Genomic DNA, 15,374 nt, shown 5'->3' with positions numbered 1-15,374 from the left:
AATGCTCATTATTTCTGTCTTTCTGCAAGATCTATAACTTTCAGACTTTAACTATTAGAAAATGATTTTAAAATGAATAAACTGAGCTTTGGCTGTATAATGTTATCACTACCATTTAATTTCCTTGCAAAGGTGATTGAGATAGTGTACATCTGAGCATCAACTTTTACATGAGCCTGGGAAACTTACCCGTGCAGCACTGCATCTTCTGAAATGCTCATCCTATCCATGTGTGACTCACATGAGTTTTTTTTTAATTTCACGTAGGGGTCAGATTAGCTGTGCATTTTGCTAGCCATGAGAGTGTGCATTATAATATTGGGGTGGAGATGGGCATATTGGAAGGCACACGTTTGATCTCCAGCTTGGCACTCCAGCTCCCAACATTACTTAAAGGTTGACTCAATCTTATTCCTTACCTTCTCACCCTCCCACCCATCATATGTCACTCATTCCTGTTCAGTTCATGCATGAACCTCCATGCCACCTCAGTCCACTTATGCTACCCATGCACCCTCCAAATCCTCTATTGTCACTTATCCAATATGTACTATGCACCTTCCTATGGAGCCAAGCAATGACACTGGGAAATACTTTTAAAAAAATTAAACCTCTAACAATCTTAATTAAGCAGTGGATCCAAGCACACTATCATTGAGAACAGAAAACAAAAATACCATAGTGGCAGTACTTTTAAATGCTTAATAGATTTATAAACAAACAAGAAGGAGCATCAAAATTATATTGTATTTTTACATATTCCAAGTTTTAATTTTTATTGGTTCAATAAATTACCTGCCAATATAAATACATCATTAACTTTTGAAACCCAGCTAAGCATTCATAATGGCTACAAAAAAACATAATAAATGTGTCCAGCTCCATTGCATGAGAGTAATGCTCCATTTCACTTATGGAACTACATGCCACTCAATCAATGGAGGGTAGCAAGTGCAGAATTTTTTTTACAACTTTCATTAGCAAGCAAGTGTTTCTACAGCTAGAACTGCGATGATTTAGATAAAACCTCAAGATCTGACAGAAAAAGCGGACAATTTCCTTTTTTTCTACATAATTAATGCATATGGCAATAAAAAAAATTTCAACGCATGACAATAGTTACACAACGTTGATCAATGTAACAAAAAGCTTATCTTTGCAGGACAGATCTTGATAATTAATTGCTACATGAAAATCACATCTATATTCCAATACAGCACCTCATAATAACATTTGGAGATGTCAGATATTTTATAGCCATCTACAGAAAGTTCCAGATTCCTTCGCAGTTTTCCTGCAATTGTCTCAAATTCGACAAGGAGGTGCATTCTTTCAGGGTTTGCAAGACCCATGCGAGCAGATAAGAATAATGTACAGGGTGAAGCATAATTTTCTAGGTGTCCTCACAATAGAAATCTGAACTCATAAGAGAATGATTTGCATGCATTCTCTCCCCAAGATCTTCCCAAACTGCCAGAAGTCTGTACAAAAGTAGTGTGGGTTCAGAAAACTTAGAAAAAGTAATTTCCACTAAAGCAAACTAAGACCTGAGTTTTCACCATGGTGGTTAGCCTCTCAAAACAGCAAAACATAGATAAGTCCAAAATGCAGAAGTGATATCCTTGAACACAGCAGTTACCATTTTTGCTGAGGTGGGTAAAGGTTTAGACTGTATTTCACTCATGCATGTTGGACAGAGGCAGTTTCCCAAGAAATTAACAGCTTCCTTCTCTACTGTGTGATTTTGGTGAACTTAGTGTCTGAGAAATGCATAGATTAGACCCAGTAAGAGTAAGTCTGAATGTTGTGGGTTCAATTTGGATAATCAGGGTATGTTTTTGGAGAGGTATGCAAACCCTTTTTGATATGGTCCCAGGATACATTTTGAGAGTTGTCTTTTGGGAGATGTAAGGTGCCTTTTGGAATTACTGAAATAAATATGAATAGGTATAAAAAGTGTATAAATCCATTAACAGTTATGTTCATTGGAACTGTCTACAAACCTGTCAAAGGTAACTGTCAAAAGGATCTGTAAAAATGAGCTTTCAAAAATATCAAGGTATTTGAAAGTCCTGTTCTTTAAAATTTCAAGAAAAATATCTGCAATTAATGAAAAATATTTGCTTGCGATTTCACTTTGTTGGCATAAGTCTGAGAATACTGGATTAGTTCTACATGGATTTGAGGTAGTGAGGCATTGCTTGACTTGGAAATCATGGAGGGTCATGGAGAGCCGATATCTGGCATGGCATGGCATGTTTGGGGTATGAGAAATATGATTGATGCAGTGCTGTTCTGTTTTTTTCTGGAACTTCAATGCCGTGAGAGTGCTTGAAGGTAAGCCTTTGATGTGGCCCACCTCTACACTCAGCACTCTCGTTCCCTGGTCTGATTCCTCGGGATCTCTGCCATTCCAGAATGAAAATCCCAACAGCTGGCCAATTTCTACAGCTGGCTACGTTCTCTATGTATGAGTGAAAATCCAGACTCGATTTCTATGTTTCTTGACTCAATTCACATTTCATAGGGAAATGGTAATCGAGCCATTGTATATAAAATGAATGGTTGTAATCCATGCATCAAGTGACTAAGTTTAAACTAATTCACAACCATTTATTAGGTCTTTGATTCTTAACATTTACTTTCAATAATACAATATAATCTTGCACTTACAGTTTTCAATTTTGTCTTATTTTTGACCATGTTAGTCGTGTTCATATCACTTCTGTCACACTGGAGCATTTAAATGGAGCTTATAAAGTGGAGGATGGTAATGGCCATATCAGAGACCCCTATCTAAAGGAGCACAACATCAGGACATACTTAGTAATTAACCCAAAGGTAAGTGTTAATTAGTTTTCCTCCTCTTCTCTTACTTGAAATTGACTTTTTTTCAAATATCACAGACTTGGACTAACTATAACCACCAATTTCTGTTAAGTGACGTTCAGCCTAGGGAGCTCACTTCTATTTGCATTTCCAATTATTTTCTTTCTATTGGTCTTTCCTGTTTTGATTTCATGAGCGAAGAGTGCTTGGAAGTTCTTTACAGAGCAATATTGCTGTCGAAGAGTGTGGTGCTGCAAAAGCACAGCCAGTCAGGCAGCATCTAAGGTGCAGGAGAGTTGACATTTCGGGCATAAGCTCTTCATTAGGAATGCTAAGGACGAAGAACAGCAAGGGTTTTTTGCAGGCCTGGGAGAGTGTGGCCCTGAGCTGGGGCAAGGCTGACTGCGGGGAATGTAGGTGGCGGCACATGGCTACAAGTGTGGAGCAGAGGATCTGGAGGGAGAACTGTTTGTGGAGGTTTTGAAGTTGTAGTAGGTACTGGTTGTCCTGGTCAGGTCCAAATTGTGATGGTCTGAATGTAGTCCGGAGTCCATGCAGGATAAGTCAGTTCCATTGGCAGGTGCTGAGGAAGGAGATGTGCCTGTAGTAGTGGGTCTGCTTCAGGATGTGGCTGAAGAGCTTCATGGCAGAGGAGACGACCTGGGGGGGGTGCAGTGAGAGAGAGACTCACTGAGATCCTTTAGAGGGAGGAGGAGAATTCTTCAAGGTGGGCATTCTTGGAAGAGGCTTCGCAGTGAGGTTAAATTCAACTAGGAGAAAGTGAGGACTGTAGATGCTGGAGACCAGAGTCTAAGAGTGTGTTGCTGAAAAGCACAGCTGGTCAGGCAGCATCCGAGGAGCAGGAGCTCTTCATTAGGAATGCTTATGCTCAAAATGTTGGCTCTCCTGCTCCTCAGATCCTGCCTGACCTCTTGTGCTTTTCCAGCACCACACTCTTAGACCCTGGTCTCCAGCATCTGGAGTACTCACTTTCTCCAGAGCAATATTGCTGTACTTGTAAATAAATCCTAAATTAAAATACCAAGACCTGTTAATATCAAAGTTGGAAGTGAGGATTTCAAATTTGTGCATGACCTCCATTGCTTCATGCAGCCCACAAGATAAAGGTTAGATATGCGCACTTTCACTATTGTGAATTGCATTGCTTATTGGAACTTTCTTTTTAATGGAATCCATATAAAATGCAATTGATGAAATTCTCGAATGCCAGAATTCAAGCTGGTGTTACAATTGTGATGATTATAAGATTGTTAATTAATTTAAAATAAAACAACATATTGTTTGTCCTGTTCTGAAGTCTGTCTGACAGCAAGATTGGGTAATGTGATTATGAGAGATTAAAAGTGCCAAGGTTTTTACTGGGAAATATGTGCAAGATATTTATTTACACTTGGAGTCATTGACAGCAGCCTGTGTAATAACAGTGGATAGACTGAGAGCTTCCAGAGAAGTGCTGAGGATGTCGAGTTGCGAACAATAATACTTTGAACTCTTCAAGGGAAACAAGAGGCTGGCTTCTCAGTGATTGTACCTGGATACAAGGACCATGTTGTGGGCTTTATGATGGCTTAAATTGGCATAGTCCTTTCTGACCGTAGGCTACTCTCTCATTAGAGAGCGAGAGAGAGGGCTAGAGAGAAACAATGGGTGGTGATTTAACCTTCATAGTAACATCAGCCAGTGTGGGAATTGAACCCACTCTACATTGCAAGCCAGCCATCCAGCCAACTGAGTGGACAACTTGGGCTTTGTGAAAGCAAGGATACAAAGGAAACTGTTGAGATATTAGGTTACAAGTTTTCTAAAGATGCCACTGAATATCACAGTCTGCCAGGATGCAAGAAAGAGACAGCAGTTGCAGGAAGTTCAATATCATGCAGGAATATGTGCAGAAAGCAAGATAAAGATTTAGAAAAACAGATGAGAGATAGGCACAAAAACCTATCTGTTTATTATTTTTTAAAAAACCAGTGTTGCATTTTCTTTACTTAAACGCACTTGAAGTCTAGGAGTTGCAGGGGGCATGTGTTGAAAAATTGGATATGAAGGCATGGGTGATATGGTCATCTTATCACCACCACTGACATTTGACTAGTGGCAGAGTAAGTAATGAATAACCCTCGTGGCCAAATATAGGGCCAACTAAAGATTTAGTCAAGCCATCATTCGTGTTTTATCAGTGGGCGTCTGCCATCATAAAGCCCATAACATGGGCCTTGTGTCCAAGTACAATCACTGATAAGTTATCCTCTCATTTACATAGAACATAGAACATAGAACAATACAGCACAGAACAGGCCCTTCGGCCCACGATGTTGTGCCGAACTTCTATCCTAGATTAAGCACCCATCCATGTACCTATCCAAATGCCGCTTAAAGGTCGCCAATGAATCTGACTCTACCACTCCCAAGGGCAGCGCATTCCATGCCCCCACCACTCTCTGGGTAAAGAACCCACCCCTGACATCTCCCCTATACCTTCCACCCTTCACCTTAAATTTATGTCCCCTTGTAACACTCTGTTGTACCCGGGGAAAAAGTTTCTGACTGTCTACTCTATCTATTCCTCTGATCATCTTATAAACCTCTATCAAGTCACCCCTCATCCTTCGCCGTTCCAACGAGAAAAGGCCGAGAACTCTCAACCTATCCTCGTACGACCTACTCTCCATTCCAGGCAACATCCTGGTAAATCTTCTCTGCACCCTCTCCAAAGCTTCCACATCTTTCCTGAAGTGAGGCGACCAGAACTGCACACAGTACTCCAAATGTGGCCTAACCAAAGTCCTGTACAGCTGCAACATCACTTCACGACTCTTGAATTCAATCCCTCTGCTAATGAACGCTAATATTCCATAGGCCTTCTTACAAACTCTATCCACCTGAGTGGCAACCTTCAAAGATCTATGTACATAGACCCCAAGATCCCTCTGTTCCTCCACCTGACCAAGAACCCTACCATTAACCCTGTATTCCGCATTCTTATTTGTTCTTCCAAAATGGACAACCTCACACTTGGCAGAGTTTTGCAGAGTTCAAAGCATTATTGTTTGCAACACGACATCCTCAGCACGTTTCTGGAGACTGCTATTGCTGACTTCTAATGGCCCACCGAAGGCCCTTTTGCAGCAAGGACTACCCCATGGCGGAACATCCCCATCCCTCAAGCACGATCATCATCCCATTCCCATTTACCCTTAGCCTCAGTCCACCTAACTTGCCTTCGGGGTCCAGAACCCACTTACCATGGCTCCAGACTGGTGACCGTGCTGCAGCTGCAGAGCAGGTGCATTCCTAGCTGTGGCCACCACTCTTGATGGCGCTGCTAGACTGGGAGAGCTGATGGATCATAAACCCAGCTGGGGCTCCCAGAAGCACCTGTAGTTGCATTGCCACCAACCACAAGAAATCCAGGCCCACGTGTGTTAACTTAATTTTTCAAGGCCAGAGATATTGTTCAAAAGTTCTGTGTATTAAACAAGTCATTCATGCCAACACTCTCCTGACTGCCTTGTCTCATGCAGCTCATGGTGGGGGGGGAGGTCGTATTTACCATAAGACCATAAGACATAGGAGTGGAAGTAAGGCCATTTACTGTGCTACCCTGTGTGGAGTGGAGAACCATCTCTGCTGTAATGAAGACCAGTGTGGAAGGCTCCTGGATGGCCTTTTTTACCCTACTATTAATTGGGCAAATAATTCCCCAAAAAAAAGCCTTCATTTCACTGCTTCTGACATTCCAACAACTTTAGGTGGAGCAGTCGCTATATGAGCAAATGCTGTTAAGTTTGTTTGTAGGATTCCCATGTACATACCCAATCAAATAAATAATCATCAGGAAAGGGCAGCAGTGATGTAGTGGTTATGTAACAAAACTAATAATCTAGTACCTTAGATTAATGTTCTGAGAACATGTGATTGAGTCTTACCATGGCAGATGATGAAATTTAAATTCATTAAAAATAAACTCTCTAATGGTGACTGGGTAACTATGGCTGATTGTCATAAAACCCATCTGGTTCACTAATGTCCTTTAGGGAAGGAAGTCCCATTCTCACTGACACTAGACCCACAACAATGTGGTTGACTCTTAACATCCCTCTGGGCAATTAGGGGTGGATGATAAATGCTAACCTATCCAACACCACACACATCCTGTCAATGAATAAAACAAAAAGGGTGCAAGGAATGAGCTGCAGGCCATTTGTCAATTTCCCTACACGGCACCACCCCACTTCAGTAAGACAATCCCCACTCTGATACCCCTCTTTCTCTCTTTTACTTTTTGCCTGGGTCCCTCACTAAGTTTAAGTCTCTGTAGAAGAACTGCCAGCAGCTCCCACTACTTCCCCTGTGGTGCTGCCTGCAATGAAGAGATGCCATCCTCTGAGGATTTCCACAGTGGATCCACAGCCAGGCAAGGCCAGTCAGTCACTAGCCAGTTAAGTGCCTGACTGACTCTCAATATGGTGGGTCAGTTCTGAAGGAAGCAATATGGGGTCCTTACAATCTCTACAGCTGCAATTTGGGACTCCTGGCAGCTGGATTAAATTCCACCCTTTATTTGCTTAAAAAAATGATATAAACATTTTAATAGGAATTTGCCTTGGGAACACACCAAGAATACAAGCAATACTGAGAAAGGTTGCTTTTCATCTGAAACAGGAATTATGGTTTGGAAAAATAAAATTGTCTGGGAAAATGAATGACTCAGAAGAATAGGAATAGGCTTTATTATATATTCATTGAATCTCCTCATTCTAGGTAAAGCTGCAGGATGCATTATCTGTTCAAATGGACCCTGTCCCTGAAAATGTTATTGATGTACAACTGTGAAACGCAATCTTCTAATTGTGTATTCAGCATTTTGTGGTGATCTGTAGCAGTTTTCACTGCATGTTATAATGCTGACAACACCCTTGCTTTAAAAGTATACATTTTAAATTGCTTTTTCTGGCCAGGTGTCTGATAGACATAGAGTTGACAGTTTACAGGACTGAGAAATTTTTCCAACATCGAGTATATATTCTCTTACAGAGACATACACTACATAAATAAGTTTAAAAGAGCGAATGTGCATGACATAGGGCTGAATTTTAATTTTCAGACCCATTCACCCACATGGTGAATACCCAAAACTTTCAGCCCAATACTTGTCATACAATCATTATATTTGCATTTGATTTCCAGGTTTCCTGGTCAATTAGCGTGACCAAACATGAAAATGACCTGGAGAAATCTCCTTTAGCCTCCAATCACAGAGATGTTTTGACAGAGCCAGCATCTGCAAAGCTCCAGCTTCAATGTGGTGGGGCTGAATCATATTTCAGGTCTGCATCCCTGGTGATAATGATGTGGGCTTTAAGTTCCAATAGGGAGGTTGTGTTCCCCTGACAGAGAGGACACAGGCTGCCTCAGAAATGAATTTGATATGTCTATAAGTAGAGGGAAAGGTCAGCAGCAGGAACATAGTGCTTCTGTCCTGAAGAATGAACTACAAAGGTTCATCTCAGGGCTCCTTACTTGCTCTCTTATTGATCACTAACATTGTGCCTACCTCGATGTTCACAGGATCCTGTCTGCCTTGTTTTTTTTTTATGCTTTGCCACCTCGGCCAAAGCCTAAAGGCTCAAACTACTTCAGTTCTGAAGATGGGTCACTGGACCCAAACCATTAACTCTGATTTCACTCCACAAATGCTGTTAGACCTGCTGAGATTTTCCAGCAATTTCTGTTTTTTTCCTCAAAATACTTGGCCTTGCTTTGCCTTGCTGGTTAATGCAGACAAAAAGCCAGGCAGCTTCTCATGGTTGTTAGTAGTTATCATGTGACGAAGTGCACATTTTGCTGTATGGCACAACATGATGCTTATCTCAAAACTGCATTATGTGGCAAACACACTGCATGTGCATCAACTAATTGGCCATGTCTCAAAGTCCTCGGACAAGAAACACCTTTCAATCAGGGAGCCTGACAAGGGCAGCCTCTGGATATCTGCCCAGGAATTATTGTTATTCATTCATGGGCTGTGGGCATCACTGGCTAGGCCAGCATTTATAGCCTAGAGGGCAGTTAAGAGTCAACCATATTGGGCCTGGAGAGATAAGGTCTCCAAGTGATCTGGTTATCAATTAAGTATAACATAGCCACATGGCAGGCAATGTGAACTCAAGTTCTCATCTGCCACTGAAATGTGATGACCTGCCCAATGATGAATTAGAACTCTCTCACTTCTCAGGTTGGCTTACACCTTTCATCTCACCTGGATCTTTCAAGTGTTCTCAGAATTTAGGTGAAGGAGGAGGATGAAAACAACTTACAGCTGGTAATGCATTCTCAGGATGCACTATTAGACTGGCATGCACCCTTTGCAGCCGAGATATGTTCTTCTTGACAGGGCTATCAAGGGAGGAGTTTGAGTCATGACATGATGGATCTGACATCACTGTGAGGAGGACAAGTGATGGAGACTAGAAAAGCAGGGAAGAGCACTCCATCAGGGGGTGTAGCATCCTCCAAGCTCTTGCTCAGCTGGACGCAGATGTGACTCATCACTGAAGAGGATTAGCAGCAGAATTTCTGTCAGCCTTTCCAAGTGGGCTGTGTATGATTCTGAAGAGATTGAAAAATCTGTCCAAAGCATGAGTGCCATGGTGTCTACATCCATGTGGTAGACGTGGCTGGCAACCTGGGCCTTACCAATGACCTGTGCACTCAATCTGCCATGTTATTGAAGATTTAGGAAAACCTCACTTTAGCCATTCAGTGACTTGCTGAAATGCAGCAACAACTTTCCAACTCTTGGTAAGAAGGAATGTGTAGGTAGGCCATGACAGAGCAATAGCAGTATTGTGAAATGGAAGTTGCAACTCTCTTCGAAGCAATTCCACTCTGACTCCTCCTGTTGCTCATTTTCCTCCTCTGCCAAGATGTAGAGTGCATGTCAACTTCCTCCTTTTGTTATGCAAGTCCTTATTGCTGTTATGCAAAGGACATACTGAAAAATGTTCCCAGATCTCTTCAGATGTATGAATTGTGTCATCAGCAACTCCGTTGATTGGTAATTCCAGCTCATACGACATCTATTACAGCTTCCCTTGGCATTGGTGTTTGGGCTTCCCACAGGTATCCTTAGAAAGTTGCCCGTGTCTTCAAAGAGACACTCACTAACTCTACTTCGAGGTCTGAATATCTATGGAAACCTTAGCATGCACAGGATGAGGATGCTTCCTAAGAATCTGCAGCTGACTTCCAGAGTGAAGCAGAGTACAATAAACTCTGGAGTTTCTCCTGTCCATTTGTAAAGTCCATTAAAAGCTCGGGTTTCAGTATGATAACTTTACAACTATGACTTTGTAAGATAGTTGCACACCACTTGGTCATTTATCTTGTACAAACAGATCCACAACTTTGACCCTGGCCTTATACAGCATCCAGACCATGACATCCAATAGATTTACTGGAGAAAGCAGATCGTTATCAGATGAAGTTCAATATATAATGAACTGTAAGCTGATACATTTTTGTACATGTCATGTGTGTAGGAGCAAAGAGATCTAGGTACATATGTGCATAAGACTATAAAGTTTGCAAGACAGTTGGAGAGCAATTAATAAAGCATTGTGTATTCTAAGCTTCATGAAGAGTGGCAATGAGTGCAACAGTTGGGAAAATATGCTCAACTTATATAGGACATTGTTATACTTCATCTGAAGTATTGTGTACAGTTATTGGTGCCACTATAGGAAAGATGTGAAGCATTGGAGAGAGTGCAGAAAAGATGAATGAGAATGATTCCAGTGATGGAAAGCTTAGATTATGAGGATAGATTAAAGAAATTGGGTCTTGAGGAGAAAGCCAAGAGGAGATCTGACAGACATTTTTAAAACCATGAGTTGTCTTTACAAAGTAGATACAAAGGAACTGTTTGTTATCATATTAAGAGTTATGTTCTGAAGGCTACTGCCAAGAACTATGGTGAAGGCAGGTTTGATTGAATCATTTAAGAGAAAATGTTTTATTTTATATAAATCAAAATAACGTGCAGAATTACAGGGGGAAATCTAGGAGATTGGTACTCAACCAGCCAGACATGATAAGTTTAAGGTCCTTCTTCTGCACTGCAAAAATTATGTGAATCTAGACCAATAGTTTCTATTGTTCAGAACAACCTGTCAGTTGGGATGGTCCATATTGATTGGCTCCATTGGCTGAAGGCGAGTCAGCACAACTGAGAAGCTTCTCAGCTGAAGAACCTGGGCTTCCATCGAGACACAAGATCATATCAGAGATAATACCATTATTTGGGTATTATCTCTGACCCATCTCCTAATCACTGCTGAAATTTATTATGATTTTGTGATAGTTGCTGAGCAGCTGAAAATAGGTACAGTTGTTAATGATAGCTCCTGGGTAATCTGTGGTGCCTTGATTGCCATGTGTGCAATTTATGACACCATGTATACGTGGGGATTCAGTCAGTGAGGCAGAAATGTAACTCTTGTGTGATTTCAATGTGATACCCTAGAAGGAAAGTGCTTTAAAAATTGGGTCTGGCATTGGCCCTTGGTCATCTGTGAGATGCACTTGTGGGCAAGAGATTTTGAGATCCTACAAACTTAACCTCCAGATTCTTGAAGGAGTCGGATATGAAGAAATTAATAACTCTGACCTTGACTGCTACAGGCAATGAAGGATGCCATTGTCTTTGATCCTAACTCCACAGTCCTTTCCCTAACTGCATCCCTCTCCTGGGTAGCTTTTATTAAATGATGCTGTTCACAACTTTGGCGCCATATTTGATCCCAATATGAACTTCTGACTACATTTCCACCCAAACACTGAGATAACTGACAGCCACTTCCATAACATTGTCTAATTTCATCCCTACCTCAGCTTATATTACTGTCCTGTATTGGCTCCCAGTTAATATGTGCTTCAATTTGACAATTCTGATTCTTTAACTTCCTCTCATGACCTGAGCCTTCCCCACTTCTTTCCAGCCTCTTCCGTCATACAGCCTTCCAAATTATCTGCACTATTTCTGGCCTCTTGAACACTCTTAGTTTTAATTGCTTCACTATTGGTGATTCTACCCTAAGCCTCGGAATTGTCTCCCTAAATCTTTCTATCTCTGCCTCTCTCCCTGAAAGCTTATCTCTTTGGCATAGATTTTGAATATTTGCATCAGTATCACCTTACCTCATTGGTGTCAAATGTTGCATTGTGATGCTTCCTTTTAGGAGGCTGCATATGTCTATGACCACCTGAGGACTATAAGATAGAGGCATAAGTAGGCCATTCAGCCCATCAAGTCTGCTGATACATTTCTCAAGAGAGTCTGCTGAGGCTCTGGTATTCAGGAAACATATTGTCAGCCTGTATGCTCGAGATTCCTATGAATCAGAACTCTATGTTCATCTCCTCTGTTAATGTGGCATGGCAGGTGATTGAGGAACAACTGCTGGTCCTCTTATATCTAAAACCTCATAACTGCACAGGTGGTTTCCATGTTGCTCTGAAAATTGAAAAGTGGAAAATCGAGTTCAAACATAGTGTTTCCAAAGGGGCAGGAATGATCTTCAAACTATGAAAAAATACCTCCAGAATAGTGAAAGCACAGTCCCTGAACACGCACCATGAGTAGAAGTCTTTCACTTGGGCAAAAAATAATTTGTCAGAACAGAGTCTTTGAACACTTTCTTTCCTTTTAAATTGCCTAGCTTGGTTAAACCCCGTTGTCCTCTTGCCTTCTGTTTCCTGATAGATTTCTCAACATCTGGGGAACCGAAGCACATCACAGCTAAAGTCAGAGTCCTTGGTGGAAGCAAAATGCAGCTAATGAGTACTTTACTGATGTGGCAGACCTGTCTGTACCACACAGTTTTCCAGCCTACAGCTGAAGAATACATTTACATTAAAAGTTGAATTCCTGCAGCTCTTAAAATGTTTGAATGTATAAACAAAGGTGGCTCACGGCAAAGATGAAAAAAATTGGAACATAATAATAATTTTAACAGCTTGATGTTTTGAGTGTGTGTGCTGGCAACAAGATTTCTTTAACGCAATTGTAGTCCTATAGAGATCTTCTTAACTTTGTATTCTGTTGATGTGTATTTTCATGATAACTGTGGAATGTTTTGAATATGTACCCATTAGAAAGTACTGATTTTCCAGTGTTCTCATTTTAAAATCTATAGGTGGAGAGACGTAGCCCCCAACAACATTTCAGACATAGACACACTGCAGATGGAGCCAAAATGAGAGCTTCTGTTCGTATGACCAGATACCTGGAGTCCTGGGGAGCAGCCAAACCCTTCGCACATTTACACCATCGAGACAGTATGACAACTGAAAATGGAAAAATCAATACAGTTGTAAGGATGAGCCAGTGTATTTATTTTTTGGGAGGCTTTTTTATAATTCTTACTATTGTTGAAAGCTGATTACTGTACAAAAACAATGCAGTTTTAGAGAAGTATCCATAACTAGAACCATAAAATTCATTTGTACGTGTATTGCGTTGATTGGCACTATTATTGTGTTTATTTGTATGTTTTCTTAAATTGCTGAATGAGGTGGCATGGTGGCTGGGTGATTAGCAGTGCTGCCTCACAGCTTCAGGGACCTGGGCTCAATTCTATCCTCAGGTGACTGCCTATGTGGAGTTGGAAAATTGTCCTTGTATTTGGGTGGATTTTCTCCAATTGCTCCAGTTTCCACCCATAGTTCAAAGATATGCTGTTTTGATGGGCTGGTCAGGGGAAATGCAGGGTTACACAGATAAGACAGGGTTTTTTAAAGAGTCAGGGTGGTCTCATTGGGCCGAATGGTGCTTACACACCTTAGGGATTGTATGTTCTCATAAGAGGTTGTGGTAGTCTCCCTTACATGGCATGTGAAGATGCTTGCCAATATACAGTTGAAAGTTCACATAACCAATGATCCTAACATGAGAGAGGCTTATATGTACAATTCTCCAAGGTTACAGAGTATTTATAGAATTGCCTGAAAGAGGTTTTGGCTGGATTTCTTTGCAGAGATGGCGGCCAACCACCACTGGCAGAAATATCGAGGCAATCTCATTTACGCTGGCTGAGGAGACCATGGCTGGATTTTACAGGCATTGAGTTTGTGGCTTACCCACAGCCCCTCTCTACCCCACCCACACTCTCCATGTGGGCAGAGGTCTTGCTACATAGAACATAGAACAATACAGCACAGAACAGGCCCTTCGGCCCACGATGTTGTGCCGAAATTCTAACCTAGATTAAGCACCCATCCATGTACCTATCCAAATGCCGCTTAAAGGTCGCCAATGATTCTGACTCTACCACTCCCACGGGCAGCGCATTCCATGCCCCCACCACTCTCTGGGTAAAGAACCCACCCCTGACATCTCCTCTATACCTTCCACCCTTCACCTTAAATTTATGTCCCCTTGGAACACTCTGTTGTACCCGGGGAAAAAGTTTCTGACTGTCTACTCTATCTATTCCTCTGATCATCTTATAAACCTCTATCAAGTCACCCCTCATCCTTCGCCGTTCCAACGAGAAAAGGCCGAGAACTCTCAGCCTATCCTCGTACGACCTACTCTCCATTCCAGGCAACATCCTGGTAAATCTTCTCTGCACCCTCTCCAAAGCTTCCACATCTTTCCTAAAGTGAGGCAATCAGAACTGCACACAGTACTCCAACTGTGGCCTAACCAAAGTCCTGTACAGCTGCAACATCACTTCACGACTCTTGAATGAAGTGCTGGCCAGTCAGAAGGCTGTGGATAATTGGCCACTCTCCAAAACTGGCAACGTTACTAGGTTTGTTGGCCACCAGTAGACTATAATCAGTCCCTGACTAGGTGTCATGAAGGAATCTGTAAAACTAGTTAAGTTGGAGCAGTTTTGGAGAGGCTACTCTGCCAGGTCCTGGCTAGGTGTTTTACCGTGATTAGAAGACTTAAAATTGGAGTAGGAGGCAAGCTTCAATAAGCATTTGCATTAGACCTGCATTGAGCAGAGGTGCCCACCAGAATCAAACATCCTTCTGCCACCCCAGCCTGTAGCCATGTGGCATGGACACTAGTGGGAAGTGGCCATAAATTGACCATTTGAAGGCCTCAACTGGCACAAGGATGGGTGCACTGCCTGGCACATACCTCTGGCAGGCATAGTGCCTCTGTCTTTCCATGCAATTTTACATTATCTCTGACTGCCAACCTACCTACAAAGGGACATCAATTTCCAGCCTTCAGGTCAGTGTTGAGAATGTGGGACATCTACAGTATGACATCCAAGCAGTAAATGTACCATGAGAATTAAACATTGTTGGAATGCAAGGAAGAAATTTCCTTTCATATCAATCTGATCTTGTTCCTGGCCTCTGGTGCTTGATGCTGACAATGAAAAATGTGAGATAAAATTTCATTCTTCAGCATCAAGTATCTCTCAACCACTTAATTTTGGACATTCCTGGTATCAATTGTTTTCTAGATTAATCTATAATGTTTACATGTTGTTTGAATT

The 15,374-nt window shown here is 41.7% G+C and overlaps 1 protein-coding gene across 6 annotated transcripts in view; it reads left to right on the top strand.

The window, feature by feature from the left end:
• Positions 1 to 15,374, top strand: part of adcy2b (adenylate cyclase 2b (brain)) — a 617,126-nt gene that overhangs the window by 488,221 nt on the left and 113,531 nt on the right. For all 6 annotated transcript variants that reach the window (XM_072575141.1, XM_072575137.1, XM_072575136.1 and 3 more), the window contains exons 10-11: positions 2,709 to 2,841; positions 13,050 to 13,226. In XM_072575141.1, the coding sequence (XP_072431242.1) occupies positions 2,709 to 2,841; positions 13,050 to 13,226 (310 nt within the window). The remainder of the gene's footprint in view (positions 1 to 2,708; positions 2,842 to 13,049; positions 13,227 to 15,374) is intronic.

This window comes from Chiloscyllium punctatum, chromosome 8 (genome assembly GCF_047496795.1).
Source record: "Chiloscyllium punctatum isolate Juve2018m chromosome 8, sChiPun1.3, whole genome shotgun sequence".
In the NCBI taxonomy this organism is placed as follows: Eukaryota; Metazoa; Chordata; class Chondrichthyes; order Orectolobiformes; family Hemiscylliidae; genus Chiloscyllium; species Chiloscyllium punctatum.
Note: the sequence above shows the minus strand (reverse complement) of the source record. Positions and strands in the feature narration are given on the sequence as shown.